The following is a 16,553-nucleotide window of genomic DNA, read 5'->3' as shown; positions in this document are numbered from 1 at the left end:
ATCGACATCCTTCAAACTAGCATAACATTCCAAACCATTTCACAGCCCCGGACAACTTGTGCCAATTGTTCACTCTTTTGGAAAGATCCTAAAATGTCTCTTAAACCTATCAACGTGTGTGTGGGTGTTGTTTTTTGTCTTCTTCAGGGATAAAGTAGTACATGGGAAGTGGGGAGCTTATCCTATCAAGAAACAACACCAAAAAACTTAAACAAATTGATGCTACCTTTCACAACTTAAAATCATTAATACAAAATACATATGTTTATTCCTTTCTTCCAATGATTACACTTCAGACTACTTCTTTTAAGTTTCATTTGACATTTGTCGCTGTTGACTTAAATAAAAGCAAACTGAAAGTTAAAAGTGAGAGTTCACACATTTTTTATTGTGTAATGCTGTTACAATGTGAACATGTACACAGAAACATGACTCAGTGATCCTACATATTTGATTCTTGATTACTAAATTTACAAATAAAACCTGGGACTTTTCTTCTGTCGTGTTTTGTTTTCATGTGCAAAGAACCTGAATAAAAGCACCGTAATGAAGATTTTTCTCTTGTCAGTTACATCAATCAAGTTTCTTTCTGAAATAAATAAAAGTAATCTCAAAATATATAACAATTCCAAAGGACCATATTCCCAAGGTTCCTGCCTAAAGACCTTGCTCTTTCCAAAATTCACATGCACTTCAGTTACTGGGGAAAAACGTGGATTACAAATACATGTACAGTACATGCTCAATGTACAATACAGTAACAAGAGGAAAAGGCTTGCGGTAGCCTCATGCGAAGGAATATATCTCTTATGAGTAAGTGTGGTTCTGAAAAGAACCGGGAGTACCACACATACTCATAAGAGATATGTTCCTTTGCATGGTGCTACCGCAAGCCTTTGCACCTGTTGCTGGCCTTCACCATGAATAGCCTGAAATTACATCTACAATATAGTCAAAATCCTTCATAAAAGACGGGAAAAAATATAATAGAAATGACTCACTCAATACCTAATTTTATCGTAATAGTTTTAGCTGCAACTCGTTCAATATCAATAAAAACCTGTTTATTTGTAAATGATATACAATTTTCATGAGATGATATTCAGTAAATATCTTGCATCAGTCAAGTTACTCTTCCGTTTGCAGCTGTCTAAAATGTCTGGGTGTGCAACTCTTCTGCAATACGTTGCACCGCATACTGTGTCGCGAACAAAATCTGCATCCATTTCTTTATAAACCTCCAGCGCACAGTTGCTGCAGGAAGATGCAGAAATCGACTTCTAACTCCTATGTTGCCAACAGACTGATGGAGTCGACGGTGAGAAAATGCATAGAGGAACGAAATTCTCATCTCCATCGAAAAATATTCCTACCAGCAACTACGGCTTTTGATTTTGAAAAGTTCTGGGTGAGTTCGGTTGGCAAACTGCCATTTTCTAAGAATCTGTGACGTGTGCAGATTGAGCAAAACAAGTCGGAACGCGTTTACTTTTGAGCACCCACTTCCAAATTACATAATTCAAACAAATGACTGCCAGCACTACCCTAGGACCATTGGCCTTGTCAAAAATACCCGTTAACTCCACCACCAATTCAATTAAGTTCATGATACTAATCACGGAATAGTTACCATCTACCGACTGTACCATATCCGACAGACAGCTCATCGCATGGTGACCAGCTCCTCGGCCGCGGTCGGGTGGATGGCCACGGTGGCATCAAAGTCCTTCTTGGTAGCGCCCATGGTGATGGCCACGGAGAAGCCTTGTAGCATCTCGTCTACGCCCATGCCTTGCATGTGAAGGCCCACCACCTGCGACAGACAAAAATGTGACCACTCCTACAGTCACAAACCCTCACATGAAAACATCTTTTGGAAAAGGTATTTTGCTGATAGGAACTGGCGAGTGTGCACTCCACATTTCTGATGCAAGAGGTATGGTAGGAGTTACTTTGTCTCAAAGGCAACTCAGTTGTCCAAATGAGCTACTCTGAAGGTATTCCGCTGTTGCGGTACATCCCCCTACCAAAGCTCTCCGAAGTGGGCCATCCCTCACCACATTGGCAGCACTGTAGTCAATTTCAATGCAAGTCCATTAAAAGCCACCCCACGAAGTCACAAACCAAGCAAATGAAGCAAGACAAAGGCGTTCACCTGTAATTATTCAACACCCCTACTGGGATCAGCCTGATAAAGTGACCTAAAATTAACCCAACCTGGACAGTGCTATATTCGAGTTCATCACAAGTCCCTGCATGTCCCTCAAAGTCCATCACAAGTCATTCAGTCTTAAGCCAATTCACAAGCTATTCAAATGAGATGTGACAAAAGCATTCCTTTGTCATTGTTCACCCTGTTACTTATAACTGGTCCTGTGAAGTGACTTGTGAAATAACATGATGGCCCTGAATACAACACGACTTACGTTGCACTCTGTGACATTCCTTGTTAGAATTCCCCGATAAAAATCACAAGAACCTTTCCGTTCACTGACAGAATCCTACCTTCTCCTCCGGCCCAGCACAGATGAGCTTCATCTTGGTCCTTTCTTTGCGTTCCGTCATCTGAAAGTACATGTTGTTGAACGCTGACGTGTAGATCTTGAGATTTTCACGTTTGTACTGGGCCTCAGCTTCAGCTAGAGCAGATCACACATGAATGATTAAAAATTAGAAGCAAAACGGCTCCTACGGCCGGATGAACCCAAGGTAGATGCATCATTTTCAGGGGTTGATAGTTTAATGTTTTAACCTGCTGACCTTCCGTGAGACCAATCGTTCCGATGGGCGGATGCGAGAAGACGACGGTGGGAATCAGGCTGTAGTTCATCTTCCAGTCTGGCTTATTGTCAAAGAGACGGTGGGCAAGCATTCTGCCGGCTCGGATGGCGACTGTTGGGAGTAAACGAGACAATACATGCCAGGCTTTCATGGGGCGGAGGAAAAGTAATGCCCTGGCGACAAGACAGGTTGGATTCATTCCAACGAAGAGTACAGACAGTCCAGAAACATCTTTCTGTTATACTTCAGCATATTCAGCTTTGCTGAATTAATCAGGTGACTGTCAGATCTATCTGTCTTGACCCATGAATAATATTTCGTAATCTAGTCTACGGATTCACCTGGTGATCATTTGATCTGTCTTTGCCAACCCAGGAATATAACATTAATTGCATAACCTAGTCCGTAACGATTGGGAGTCCCTTCATGATGACTGTGAATCCGAATACATTCTCTGTGAGCAGCCTGTAGACAAGATATCAAAGACAACTGTAGAGCCGATAATTTTCCGTTTCAAAAATGGGTATTTTCTGTTTCGCCATATCCCGAATTCCGCTTCAGCAATTCAAATTTTGTTTCATACCTTGGTAATCATTAAATAGGAGAGCAAGTTTTAAATTATGCATGGAAACCATTTGCCCAACCACATCACCCCCCCCAAAAAAGAAAAAAACAAAAAACAAAAATAACAACGATATTGTTTGGAAAAACTCTGCAATGTTTCCAACTTTTTAAAATTTCTGTCGTGAAAATGTTTTTAAAAATCCAGACGATAAATACTGCTCGTCCCACCCCTTGATTTCCCACCAGCGCGTGATCGCCAAATACTTGCTACTCCATAGCGCTTGCAAGTATCGGCACAGGCACGGCGCGGACGACCCAACCATGTGGTGGAGCAAGCATTCGAAAAGGGTTTGGTAGGCATTTATTTTTTAGTCCTTTGCAGAAAAATTCCTTTAATTTTTAAGCCATTCTTGGAGGGAAATTTTGCAAGTTCCATTTCAAGCAGTGGATTCCGTTTCAAAGTGTTGATTCCGTGAATTCCGTCCCTTTTCCGCAATCGCGGAAAATAATTGGCTCTACAACACCATCAACCCAAACGAATCAGACCAGTGAAAATAAGGCTTTTCACATTTACTTTCACGGATGTAGTTTACTGAGAATATACTCTGCATTCTTCCCTGACAATGCCTTACCTGGTGTCAGTAGAGCCTTGCCGCATATGTCACCCAGAGCATAGATCCCTGGGGCCTTCGTGTTCTGATACTCATCGACAATGATGTTGCCATCTTTATCCATCTCCACACCCTATAACAGGAAAACGGGGAAGAGCCGAGAGTTACAATGAACACGCCAACTTCATTGGTAATTAGTTTACCATCCAACACCGTGGGTGTCTCTGCAAATTTTTCCAGAGGCTAAACCTTTTTTTTTGGGGGGGGGAGATTTCTGGGTAGAAGTAAAGCACTAGTCAGCTTAAAATGATAATGGCCGGAAAGGGATAAATGTTGAGGATTTTTTTAAATCAAATTAGTGATTTTATCCAATTTGATCTCTTCATTTCTTTTGTGTTTCACTCGTTTTCACTTTTGGGATATTTCAGCTTTTTTTGAAGGGAGCAGCAAGCCTTCTTCAATGACCCCCATGTCAACCATCCCATTCCAAGCCATCTCAGTTACCAAAATGCCGAGTACTTACCACCTTATCAAGGCTTAGTTTGTCTGAGTTTGGAGATCGGCCAACGGCCCAAATAAGGCAGTCAAAACCAGAGAAGACACCTGCAGTGGTTTCGTATGTTAATGTGCCGTCCTCCGCTTTCACCAGTGACTTTGACTACAAAACATTAAGAAAACGAACGCATTCTGAGCAAAATACAAAACCGTATTAAAACTTACCATGAACTATAAAGTTGAACAAAGAAAGTGAGTGGAGCTGGATTTGAACCTGTGACCTCCGGAACGCTGCGCTGGCGCTCCACCAACTGAACTACCCAGCTCTATAACGGTGGTTCTTCCCTTCTCTCAATATCTTTGTTCACAATATAGCCAGGAATCATACCCCAAACACACGATGCAACCTCGGAAGTGTTAAACTCTAGCGTGATAACTCTTGCAAACAACTGCCAACACCTCTGGGAAATTTCGTAGCAGAATCTTCAGGGTACTCTGGAGAACCCCTTACCACGCTGTTTGTCACCAAGGTGATCCCTGACGCCTTTATGGTCTCTGTTACATTCTCACTGACCATGGCATCGAAGGTTCTTAAAGCCTGTTGAGAAAGAGAGAACATCGGTTGGCTTACTATAGGGAAAATCCATCATTTTGTCATTTGAGCATTAATGTACGCTGGAGGGCCTGGGGCTAACGTACTCTCATTCAAGTCGCACACTAAACCAACAAATTATAGTAACAGCACACGCGTGTGCATCGTGTCAACGCTTGCCCGTGCTTCGTCAGATGAAAACTACAGACAGCAATTTATCGTTAGAAATGGCCATTTGTCATATTGTCAACACAACGACTTACCAGAAAGACTAATTTCACAGACAGTTTAGTTCCATCATTTTCTTTAAACCAAGTATGGTTTTACAACGATAATTTTAACCAAGTTATCTGTTATCTTCTTTCATGATAGAAAACTGAGCAAAATAACTTCAAAATCTATGTCTAACCGTCACCACAAAAACTGAGAAAAAGAAAAAAGAAGTATGGTATAACTCGGGAAAGCTGTTTACTTGCTGTCTCCTGATGAACAGCGAGACATCACTGCCGAGGTCGTTCAAGATTCCGGCAAGCTCCACTGCTATGTACCCGGCACCAATAACAGCAGTTTTCCTAAAACAAAGTCACAGGGATAATCCAGATCTGAACCATGTTCAGCCTCTTTCCTTCATACCTTTGCATTAACCCTAACACTCCTCAGTCCTCCAACAGGTGAAGGATTGAGGAGTGTTAGGGTTAAGTTCCGTCAAGAGAAAAAGTAGTAAACTGATCTGAATTCTATTTTTATCCCCACTGGAAGTGAGCAAAAGACCACTGAAGCGGGCACAAATACAGAGGCGAGGCTTCTGGGCCCCCAAAAATTGACAGTCACGTTTTCAATGTTGAAAGTGTTTTACACTTACTTGGGCAGATCCTCCAGCTCAAAGAAACCATCACTGGTGATTCCCAACTCTGAGCCTGCACACAGACGAAAGCAAAGTGTTCAGTAGTTTCAGAAACAATGATTTTTGTAAAAATTATCCGGATATTCTCTGGTTGGATAACGCAGCGTGTTAGGTTGGGACTTGGGTACAATGGGTACTTCCCCCTACTTCCAACTACTCTTACGTTCATTCTTATCTCATCAGGTCCACGATGCAGATTGGCTGGACAATTCTAGCTAAATTCTAACTAGTTTTTCCTGAAGATTAAAATCTTTAGGCTTTTCCTCCATCACCAAAAATGGAATTTTTTCTTTTTTGCTTCCTGATTACATTGATGAAAATTATTTTAGGGGTGCCTGAATACAACTATCAGAAGTTTTAAATAAATATTAAATATTAGCCATCATGTACGGCATGAAATAAGGTCTTTGACAAATGATGTCGTTTCGCTCAACCATAATTCACATTTTTTACTTATTTGGTTAAACTTCTATACAAAATCACTGTTGATTATCCTGTCCTTGTTACCATTAGCCTGCAATACTGCAGTGCAATAAGTGAAATTGTGACGTTGGTGCCAAGAGCAAAAATGCACCCCTACCAGGGATGTCCGGAATGATGGGCCGTCCGCCAGCGGCGATCATGATGTGCTTGCCAGTGTACAACTGCCCGTCCACCTCCACGCAGCGGTTGTCCGTGAACCTCGCCAGGCCTTTGATATACTCAACCTTTGACCTCTCCAGGTTTCCGAAGTAGATGCCGTTGAGCCGCTTGATGTAGGCGTCTCGCTTCTGCTTCACCATGCTGTTAATGAGGAACACAGACATTTGTTGATCTCAACTCCCTGGCCACTTTTGCAAAAAAAAAATCTTCTTGAATCATACAAAACCCACCACAAACCGATAACACATTTCGATGCTCTCATTTTTATTTTTACGTGCATTGAGTCCTATGGAAAGAAAAAGTCGCCCAGCTGTATCCTTCCTAAATCCCATAAAATCCAACAAAGCATCCTGGTGGATGTAGAGGGATCTGGGATGGGGTTACCAATGCAGGCCCAACAGTGGAAATTTCACTTAGCGAGTGAAGAAATGTGCTCCTGAAGAAGGATATTTGACCTTCTCAGTTTACCTCCAAGAAAATCCTTTTTTATCTACATCAAAGCCGTAGTCTGGTTGATCGTGCAAGTATTCTGAGTGCATTGCAGTCAAGAACATCACCTTCTTGGGAACACATCCTACATTCACCTGCAGGTAGAAAATTGAAGAATACAGTAATTTGTCATCTACTTTGGCCACCAGCATCCCAATGATATTGCTATTCAAAGGTTATGGGGAAAAGATGTGATTATGGGAATAAGTAATCATTTATGCAGAATGTAACTACACTGACTTGACCTTTGCAGCCCGTGGGCCCGTGCCACAAAAAGTAAATACATGTAGGCCTTAAGAATTCCCAAAGACCGTCTACATCATCCGTTCCATTAACATGCAAACGTTAACCAAACAAAGGTTACACGACAATAGGTTCCAACTGGATGCCCTGGGACTTCATTCACTGACCTTCCAACTACAGTGACTGAGCAGTTTGGTACTGAGGGAGAGAAAAACTGCCGACTCATTCCAAAGTATCAATAAAGCAAACTACGCCATGGCCTACTTCAAAATGCAAGATATTCACGGTGCAGAAAAGCATCCACTGAAGCACAAAATTAGGTCACTTTGTAAACCCTTTGATTCGGCTTTAAGAGTGTTAACCTGCTTGCTTCTGTCATAGGCCTATATTCTGCAGTCATTGCTTTTAGTTTAACCCTAACTCCCCAGAGTGATTTACTAGGAACCCTACCCATTCGCACAAATTCCAACACCATATGGTAAACTGTGCACACAAACTGTTGGACTCTGTTTATTTTGGGTATGCCTGAACCCATGTTAAAGCACAAGCAGTTTAGGGGTACAGTACCCAGTGCCAAAAATTCACACACTTTACTGGTGTTCAATTCTGTGTGGTTAGGGAAGCTTAGGGTTAATCAAGTTAATACTTCAAGTGTAAAATTATTTGATGGAAAAGACTTTGCAATTTTCTTCTACAAAAGTTTAAACGGTCTAGTAGCTTTCAAAGATGACAGACTTCCCAAAACATCCAGCAGGTGAACTAGAGGCTGCATACCAAACTCCACATTCTTTCCTCTTCACACCAAAAAGGACTGCTACAAATACATATTACACGTTCAGTCCTTGAATGGAACCAACTCCTTCATTTCATTTGGGAAGCTTGTACGGTTGACACTTTCAAATCCAGCCTATTGACCCTGGATATCAGGGCCCAAGCTATAAACCGTGTCCACCCTCTTCACTAAATTGTTGCCTTCTGCCAACACTATACATGCGCATTCATAACCCTCCAAAGGTGTTTGCACAGTCATGACAGTATGGAGCCGAAGCATTACACTCGCTAACTTTATTACAGGAAAACTGAATAAAAACATGTATGTTTACTTTCAAAACACCTAAATTAAGTATAACGTGATTTACTGACAAACTTATATTTATAATTTATATGACCCAAGTTGACAACTTCAAACAAGTCCAATTTCAAGAGTAACATCATACACACATTCTTCTACAGACTCACTGAATCCATGTATGGCCACGGGAGAAAACGGAGAGACACAACATTAATTTAAGTTCCTATCCCTGGATCTGATAAACTCAAGAACCTGATCCCCAAAAGAGCTGATTGACATTGTTGAGACTATTGTATCAGGAAGTCTGTTCCTATCTCTACAACTTAAGTTCAGGGTACAAAGGAATTCCTATGTGCTTCAGTTCTGCTGTGCGGCAAAACAAGTTGAGAACTATTTCCAGTGACTTGAGCCAGTAACCTTTTTTAGAAGATGTTGGCAAATAGAACTTGGGACCTAACATGCCTAACAAAACGGGTAACCTGTCGTATGCCATACACTTCACAGTTCACACTTGTGCGGTGTCGACTGATGGGTATTGCAGGGTGCAGACCATTAATTCAAGTGAGAATGTTTGGCCAGCTCATCAGCATTAAAAGTGCCCCCACCCACAGTATCTTTTGAAAAAGGAGATTGTTTGGCCCCCAAAATGGTGAGATTGTGTAAATTGTTGCCAGGATCAACTCCCTGGGTCTTTGAGCTTTCATATAAGAGCAGAAGGGCTAAAAACTACGGTTGAAAAATGGTCCTAAGTGCCCGAGAAAGTTGAGGGTTGCCACTTGAAAAATGGCTACCATCAGACTTCGGAAAATCACTTTTTGGGGGGTGATTTTGTTTTGTGGGAATAATTAAAAATGTAATTGGTTAACCCACAAAAAATTGAAAAGAAATTGAAAGATAAACGACCGGACAAGAATTTCATTTGTGTTTCAGAAATCTCAGGGATGTTGGCGTGCATGCTATTGGGCCCTGAACAGTGCTGATTTTACACTGTTTTCAATGGGGCTTGAATTAGTGGACTGTACCCTGCAGGTGAGAGAAGCTATAAGTGGCCAAACTTACACATGTCCCGCCCAGCCGGCCCGACTCGATGAGACCTACTGAAACACCGAATTCTGCAGCTCGTCTGGCGCTTGCAATACCCCCAGAACCTCCACCTATTACCAGGTAATCAAAAGACTTCGGCACAGGAGGCATGCTGCAGAATGTCCTTTTCCAGAAGTGACGAGAAGCAAATAACTTTATCCGGCCGCAGACAACATTCACCACAAGCTTCGTACACATGTACATCGTTCAATCCTTTTACGTTACACGCCCAATCACTAAGTCTAAGAACATATCAAGCCGAGAGTTTTGGGCTTTAAAAGAGTATATTTGTGCCCTTCAGTCGCCCAATCAGCTCAAAGCGTTTCCCTGGTGCCCATGCCTTCACTAACCTTTTTTACGAATGGATGGCAGCTCACCAGCTAATGGCAATTGGACGTCAAAGGTTAAAAGAAGTAGGTACTTGAGTGCTGAAATCGACGTTAAAAATGGTAAATTTCAACAAACACACCTCCCTTGTGTGTTCACAATATACAGGCTTTATTTTTGCTTTATTCACTGCTTTAATGCAGAAAATTAAGCTTCAAAATAGATTCTGTGTTTATTTTTCAATAGGCTATATTATCAAAATATTGCCACATTTATTGACATGATTGATGACGACTACTGAGCATGCTGAGTGAGTGCACAAAATGATCCGGGCCAGGAAGAAATTTTGAAGTTTTAATTAGGACTTTTTGTAACTGTAGCCAAATACAGAGATGCAAAATGCTCTTCCTGTTCCAAACTAGGAAGACTGTTTGTTGTTAATAATTAAATTGGAATTTTCAGAATGGATATCTTTTTTTTGAAATGGTTCCTCCATGGTATGAAGTAAATCATATTGTTTCTCTTTCATGTCTTTACTTTGTTTACATTGTAGGTGTGTACTGAAGGGGTTCTGGTATGATAAACATGTTCCCGTTTATCCTGTCTTCTGAGGATCTAGCCATGTCCTGAGTGCCTTGAAGGACTGCGGAGGATAAAGAGATCAGAAATGGGCCTCCTTAAGTTAATGTTAAGGAGTTAAACTCCAAAGAGGATTCTCAGCACGGAGTGGCTAACTACTATGCAGCATACATGGGACCTTGGGGACGTGCATATAGAAATGACCTCACCAACAGCCTCAGGCCCCAGCACCTCGAACAATCATGTCAATCTGAAGGATTTTTTGTCCTGCACAGGCTACTCGTTGGACCGTGATCACGACAGGCAGGCGTTTCATGCCGACATCAGCGCAGACAGTGGCCAGCGAGTTTCGGGGTTTACCAAGTCCACTGTGGCGAGCCCAAGGGGCCGCTCGAGTCTGACGAACCTCATGCTGCCTAAGATGCGACGCCGACCCTTCCAGTGCAAATACTGCACGTTCTCCTGCCCGTCGGCGACCAACCTGTCCATTCACATGCGGATACACACGGGGGAGAAGCCCTACAAGTGCGGCACCTGCTCCTATGCCTCTGCACGGAAGCAGAACCTTTTCCGCCACATGTCGACAGTCCACAAGGCAGATCGCGTGACCATGTGTGGTCCTGCCCAGGCCACGAGCGCGTACCCCATCGCTCTTCAGAGCAGCAGCGAAGAGAGGATGCCCGTAGTTGAAAGCGTCTACGGGGGTGTCCAGGACGTGGTCTTGATCGACGGAGACCCGGTGAAGATTGTCGGGGGCGACCAAGGGAACTTTCCCACATCCGACACTGCCTCCTCAAGTCCACACATCTCGCAGGTTTACCCCCGCCAGAGTGCCAGCAGTAACTCCCAGCAGGAGGATGTCATTGAAATTATACCAACAACCAGCTCCACTCCAGTCACCGAATATTCAACAAGGCACTACGCAGATGGCAGCAGGTTTATTTTTGCTGGTGGCGTAGCAGCCACTGCCAACTCTGCATCGACTAAAATTGGTGCAGAACAAACTTCGGCGCTTGATCACCAGTTTGACAGGACTAAAGAAACTCCACAGCCCCAAACGCAGACAGGCATCCTGAATAATGAAGTTCACTCAGTACAGGTACAGAGAGTGGTATCTCCGGACGAATCTTCAGTGAGCAAATCGGAAGGTCCCGTCCAGCCTCCAGTGTACAAGGAACCAATCACTGGGGCTCTGAAGAGGAAACAAGGCAGGGCCACCAGCCACTCAACACTGAAGAATATCTTGGACAGTCCACTGATGCTGCCCAAGAGGGTTAGCACTAGCCCAACATTAGTCTCGTCCAAAAGCTTGGAACCTCTGGAAAAGACTAGCACGGAGATAAAGATAATCCAGAGTGAAGAGGACCTTGATGAGGTTCTAGAAGGAAGGCGACGGATGGGTATCCACGTTGCCCCATCAGGCGCTCGCAGGCAACAGGACTTCACGCCAAGTCCCAGAAGTTTGAACGGAGGTCCCATGGCAGAGTCTCCCTTTTCCTACTCGAGAGAGACTCCGGGCATTATTTACTTCCCCGAAACTAATACCTCAGGTGGTGTGAAAGAAGTTGGCGCGCCATCTGCAGATGCCATTCCTTCGGCTCAGGCAAGCATGGTCAAGCAGAGACACCTGTCTATGACGAAACCATCCCTAGCCCAAAAGGTCAATGAACAGAGAGGAAAAACTGACCATGAGGGTTCTGATGTTATGGTCATGGATGCTCCCAGAAGACCCTTTTCTGCTGGCAATTTCAGTCAGAGACACTTTCTGCAGCAAGCCGTTGAAAACCCAAGCCAGCTGAACACCAAAAGTTATTCCTCTGCCGTTAATGACAAAGAAGATACACCTGAAAGGTATTCTTTCCATAATCCAAACACCTTTGGCAGAAGGCATCGCACAACAACGACATTGGACATTGACCGTGAACAGAAGTTGCGGCGCGGCATTCCCCTCAAGGACTCGCGAGCTAGTCTTGCGCGAACAGCGTTGACCATACAGGTTGACCTGAACAAGCTCTTGTGTTGCGCCGCTAGAAAATGGTTGAAGTCGCACCTTGTGGAGTGTGATGTGTGCGAGATCAACCTGCCCACGGAACGGGAGGAGTCCAGCTTCTCGAGTGGAACCACCAGATGTAGTCGTGGGCAAAGCTGGGCTCAAGAGAATGACGATGGTTACCTCAGGAGAGCAAGGGGTGCCACCAGTGATGACCAAGTTGGTGGGATGAGTAGTAACATCTTCTCGTCAAGGGGTTTAGACATTGGTGCAGGTTCAGCAAACCAAGTACATCTTGGAGATGCTGTTGCCACAAACACAAGGAAAAGACAGATTTGGGATGGACAAGATGAAAGTGGAATGTTGTGTTCCAGGCAAAAACAGTCATGTTTATCGTCACGCAGTGAGCATCTCAACTTTGCCAAGACGGCAGTCATCAGCTCATCTAGTGCGCCGATTTCTTCCACCTTCATCAGATCGCGTACTGTGGATCAGCCAACAGAATGTGTCGACGAACCTCAAGAAAGTACCGAGTATATCGCCTTCTTGAACTCTGAACTGGCTCGGGGGAAATCGACCGCGGGTAGGCGGGGCCCGAAATCGAAGCACATCTGCGACATCTGCAGGAAGGTGTGCCGGTCCAGAGCACAGCTACTGGGCCACCGCCGCACGCATATCGAGACCAGCCAACTCTACCGCTGCGCAGTCTGCCGCTACTGCACGCTGCACTACAAGCTCCTGAAGCGGCACATCGCCGACAAGCACCCCACTGGCACCAAGAGGAGCGCGTTCACCGAGTGCCGGATCTGCAAGAAGGCCATCCGGGTCACGGCGGTGGCCTCACATGTGCGGACCGTGCACGGACGGGGCCTACAGGTTGCCGACGGGAGATCGCACAACGGAGGAAATGCTGACCAAGTCAAACTTTCCGGAAGTCTGCCCATTGGAGCAGAGGACCTCTGTAGCACTGGTGCTGGTAGAGGAGGTTTGTGCACAGACGTTTGATTTTTATTCTTGAATTTCTGTCCTAGTGTTTTTTTCTCTCAATATATCAAACTATTCTTCCACTTCACCCATGTACTTTTTATGACATTTTGTACCCAGTATGATTTAATGTCCTTCATTCCTCCTAAATGTTTCTGAATCTCTCCTATCCATATTTTAAGCAGAAAGCCAACGGCTCCTCAGCAAAAGTTTTGAGTACAATCCTGGCTCTCTTGCTTCTCTGTCTTGTGCCTGCCAGCATTTATAGCATTGCCAAATTTGTCCCAGCAACATTAACCCCGAAATCCAGAAGAACATCTCTGTGGCTTTTGCAAGGATCGGGGGCAAGGATAAGAAAAATAACGGCCACCTCTGTTTATTGCAGGGATGCAAAATTCCCCACCCCGGGATGCTGTTGCCATGGAAGCAGACGCTGATGCAGTCCAGGAGTTGGCGGCAAGAGTGGACACAGAAGAGGATGCAGTCACAGATGGCAGGGACAGTGCAGAGAGGGATGTTGTACAAATGATCAAACAGGAACCCCCTCTGGACGACTGAACATCAATTCAAGCTCACAAACCCAAATAAGATATCCTAACTTTTATAGCCAAGCCATGTGTGCTCTTCGTTAACTCCTTGTAACAAGACTAGATTCGTTTTAGGAGCTTCCCAACTTATAATTCCGACCCTTTTAGCTTTAGTTATGGCGCGTACCCTGCGTAGGTTTGTAAGTTCTCTCCACGTCAAAGACCCAAGCTAGGTAGGTACATTTACTTGTCGGTAATCAATATTGAACACTAGTGAACAGACTTTGAGTAGAGAAAGTTTATGCCAAGACATTTGGACAAAGTGTTGACACAAAATACTTACAGCTGTTTATTGTTACCTGTTATTTAACAAGTCTGTCTGTCCTTTTTAATGTAGAAGGTTTATTTTCTGCAAACGAGATAATATAAACAAAACTTCAACATTGATGCTCTGCAATATCATGCCATGAAAATGTCATAATTTGATGTTTGGTACGGCTTTTAAACAGTTTCATATGTAAAGGGCTGTATTTGCTTAGGGTTTTACTGCCAACATTTCAAATTTAATGAAAATTGTATCAAAGTTCAAACCATTATGGTCAAGTAAAACACGTCACAATTCAAGTGTGGACACGGCATAAAAAAAGCTTGATGGATTTTTTATAATTTAACAGAAGCATAAAATGATTAACATGCGGGATTTATGTTAAAGTCAAATCTAAATTTTACACAAGAGTTATTTATATCAAGTGATTTTAATTATACACAACATTATCAGTATTACAATTGTCTAGATTCTTCTGATTGTACAATCAAAATGTAATGTAATCATATTGTGAATAATGTATGCATGCCAAATTGTAAAATCTTAAAGTTGTCCAAAGAGCCACTTTGTTTTATCAAAGATACGTAGGGGACAACTCACAAACTTCGGACTTACTGCCATCCACAGGGCTGCTCTTCTGAAGTTCTCGATGGTGAAAAAAATAATCCATAATCCTAATTCCCACAATCTGTCAGGACCCAGGTTTATGGTGCTGTTTAACAGTTAGCAGAAAAGTTGTGCTTACTGTAGTAGAATCTTTTGCTTACAATTATCACTATGTAATGGTGGTGCTGGCGTGGTTGCACTTTTGCTTGGTTGCAGGGCTATTCGGATTTTCATTGTTTTGTTACCATGTTAAGCAAATTTTCCAGCCAGGATAAGCGTGCCTTTCGCCATGCTCACTGCTTATGGTCTTCATGAAATACTAGAGCCTCTGTTAGTGTAAAATTGTGTGCTTAGCAGTGCCGTGACATTGTGTCCAGTTGCTAAACTCGAGGCTTTTTCCATTGTACCCATATGCAGCATGGTTGCTGAGGCAACAAGGCTAAATCCTGGCACAGTCTAGCCTGTCCCAATCACCAAGGTTGATCTAACTTGTCCAAATTCTCCTTGTTTCCAAGACCTTTGAATGGCCATCTTGTTTTCACTGATTTTACTCCAGAAAGGAAGGTACGTTGATTTCTCAACACTCTTGCAGCTTGGTAAAGATTAGTGAAAATCCTGGCGTCGAAACAAAATTCCGTTGCGCCCCAAATTCAACGGCACTTCAATACACTGAATATTGAAGTTGTGCATGTTTTCCCTTTAAGGGAAACCAAAAAAGGACAACTGTAGAGATGTTTAAGCAGTCAGAGAAACAAACTAAGTTCATGAATATGTTTGATTATAATTTACATAGTTGCATGAAATCGACAGTTTTAGAATCAAAAGAATTAGTCATGACCGACTAAACGATGAATAATTCATAGCAGTATTTTGAGTCTCTGTGGTGTAGATGAGTTTAATGAGCATGCTCGGTCACTGCTTATTAAAATGAATATTGTTTTGACAACTCAAATTGAGTCAGCAGATATGTTGTTTTTTAATCCACATTGAGATGTACTCAAGACAAAAAATTATTTCCTTTATTAAACAAGAAACATGAAAAGGTCGATTTTCATTTTTGTAAGATTTACCTTGACATAGCAAAGTGGGAAAAATGAAAACTATTTGACTAGAGTTGCTTTGGCAGCTCTGATGAATGTGTTTCATGGGATCAAACTCATTTTAAAAATGCAAGTGGAAATCTGGGACATTTTGATGTGTTGTCAAAGAGACTGAAGATTTCTTGAGTGGGCAGAATCAGAGTGCACAAGCCTTTATACCAGAGGCATCATAGCCACGAGGGACGTGGGGGGTAACCTTTCCCCACCCCCCACAAATTCATGGTGCCCCCATCAAAAAAAACACAAAAAACAGATGAGTGGATATTGAACAAGGGTAACATGAACTTGCCCTCAAAAACACACTACTTAAAGCTGGTGCCCCCCCCCATAAGATGATGGTGCCCCCTTTGTGCCCTTCCACTCGTAAAATCCTGGCTACCACACTGCTTTATACTTTTTGTTAACTCAATATTGAAATGTGCTAGCCTGTCATTACGAAATTACTACATGTACATGAGTACAATATCAGTGGGTCTTTGTAGGTACATGAATTCAAAGGAAATAAATACTGAAGATGTCGAAGGCAGTCCACATCAGGTAATTTAAGCTCTCGGTTATCAAATTTTTGGCTCCCATGCGAGGGATGAATATTTTTAGATTGAATCATGGTTTAGGGATTTTCGCCTGGTTAATTCAGGT

At 43.0% G+C, this 16,553-nt stretch overlaps 2 protein-coding genes across 3 annotated transcripts; one reads left to right on the top strand and one right to left on the bottom strand.

Annotated features, from left to right (window-relative positions):
• Positions 1 to 242: 242 nt before the first annotated feature.
• gsr (glutathione-disulfide reductase) lies at positions 243 to 9,706 on the bottom strand. The gene is made up of 11 exons (XM_022232296.2): positions 9,453 to 9,706; positions 7,058 to 7,173; positions 6,528 to 6,730; positions 5,906 to 5,960; positions 5,516 to 5,615; positions 4,963 to 5,049; positions 4,480 to 4,614; positions 3,978 to 4,089; positions 2,761 to 2,892; positions 2,506 to 2,639; positions 243 to 1,813 (listed from the first exon to the last, which is right to left on the bottom strand). The coding sequence occupies exons 1-11, from the start codon at positions 9,678 to 9,680 to the stop codon at positions 1,664 to 1,666; spliced, it is 1,452 nt and encodes a 483-aa protein (XP_022087988.2). The 5' UTR covers positions 9,681 to 9,706; the 3' UTR covers positions 243 to 1,663.
• Positions 9,707 to 9,843: 137 nt separating this feature from the next.
• Positions 9,844 to 15,766, top strand: LOC110977828 (uncharacterized). 2 transcript variants are annotated; one of them, XM_087145273.1, is made up of 3 exons: positions 9,844 to 9,889; positions 10,357 to 13,357; positions 13,742 to 15,766. In XM_087145273.1, exons 2-3 carry the CDS (start codon positions 10,543 to 10,545, stop codon positions 13,912 to 13,914), a joined length of 2,988 nt encoding a protein of 995 aa, XP_087001399.1. In that variant the 5' UTR covers positions 9,844 to 9,889; positions 10,357 to 10,542; the 3' UTR covers positions 13,915 to 15,766. The 2 variants fall into 2 exon arrangements, with proteins under 2 accessions (XP_087001399.1, XP_022087986.2); XM_022232294.2 differs by having other exon boundaries at positions 9,849 to 9,925.
• The last annotated feature ends 787 nt before the right edge of the window (positions 15,767 to 16,553 follow it).

This window comes from Acanthaster planci, linkage group LG14 (genome assembly GCF_054643075.1).
Source record: "Acanthaster planci isolate LZ-2023a linkage group LG14, COTS_SCS, whole genome shotgun sequence".
NCBI classification, from domain to species: Eukaryota; Metazoa; Echinodermata; class Asteroidea; order Valvatida; family Acanthasteridae; genus Acanthaster; species Acanthaster planci.
Note: the sequence above shows the minus strand (reverse complement) of the source record. Positions and strands in the feature narration are given on the sequence as shown.

Coding starts and splice junctions, on each gene's coding strand:
- gsr (XM_022232296.2), bottom strand. CDS start 9,680: ATGTACATGTGTACGAAGCTTGTGGTGAATGTTGTCTGCGGCCGGATA. Junction 5,616..5,905: donor GAGCTGGAGGATCTGCCCAA/GTAAGTGTAAAA, acceptor ACTTTGTTTTAG/GAAAACTGCTGTTATTGGTG. Junction 2,640..2,760: donor AACGATTGGTCTCACGGAAG/GTCAGCAGGTTA, acceptor GATCTGCTCTAG/CTGAAGCTGAGGCCCAGTAC.
- LOC110977828 (XM_087145273.1), top strand. CDS start 10,543: ATGCAGCATACATGGGACCTTGGGGACGTGCATATAGAAATGACCTCA. Junction 13,358..13,741: donor CACTGGTGCTGGTAGAGGAG/GTTTGTGCACAG, acceptor TGTTTATTGCAG/GGATGCAAAATTCCCCACCC.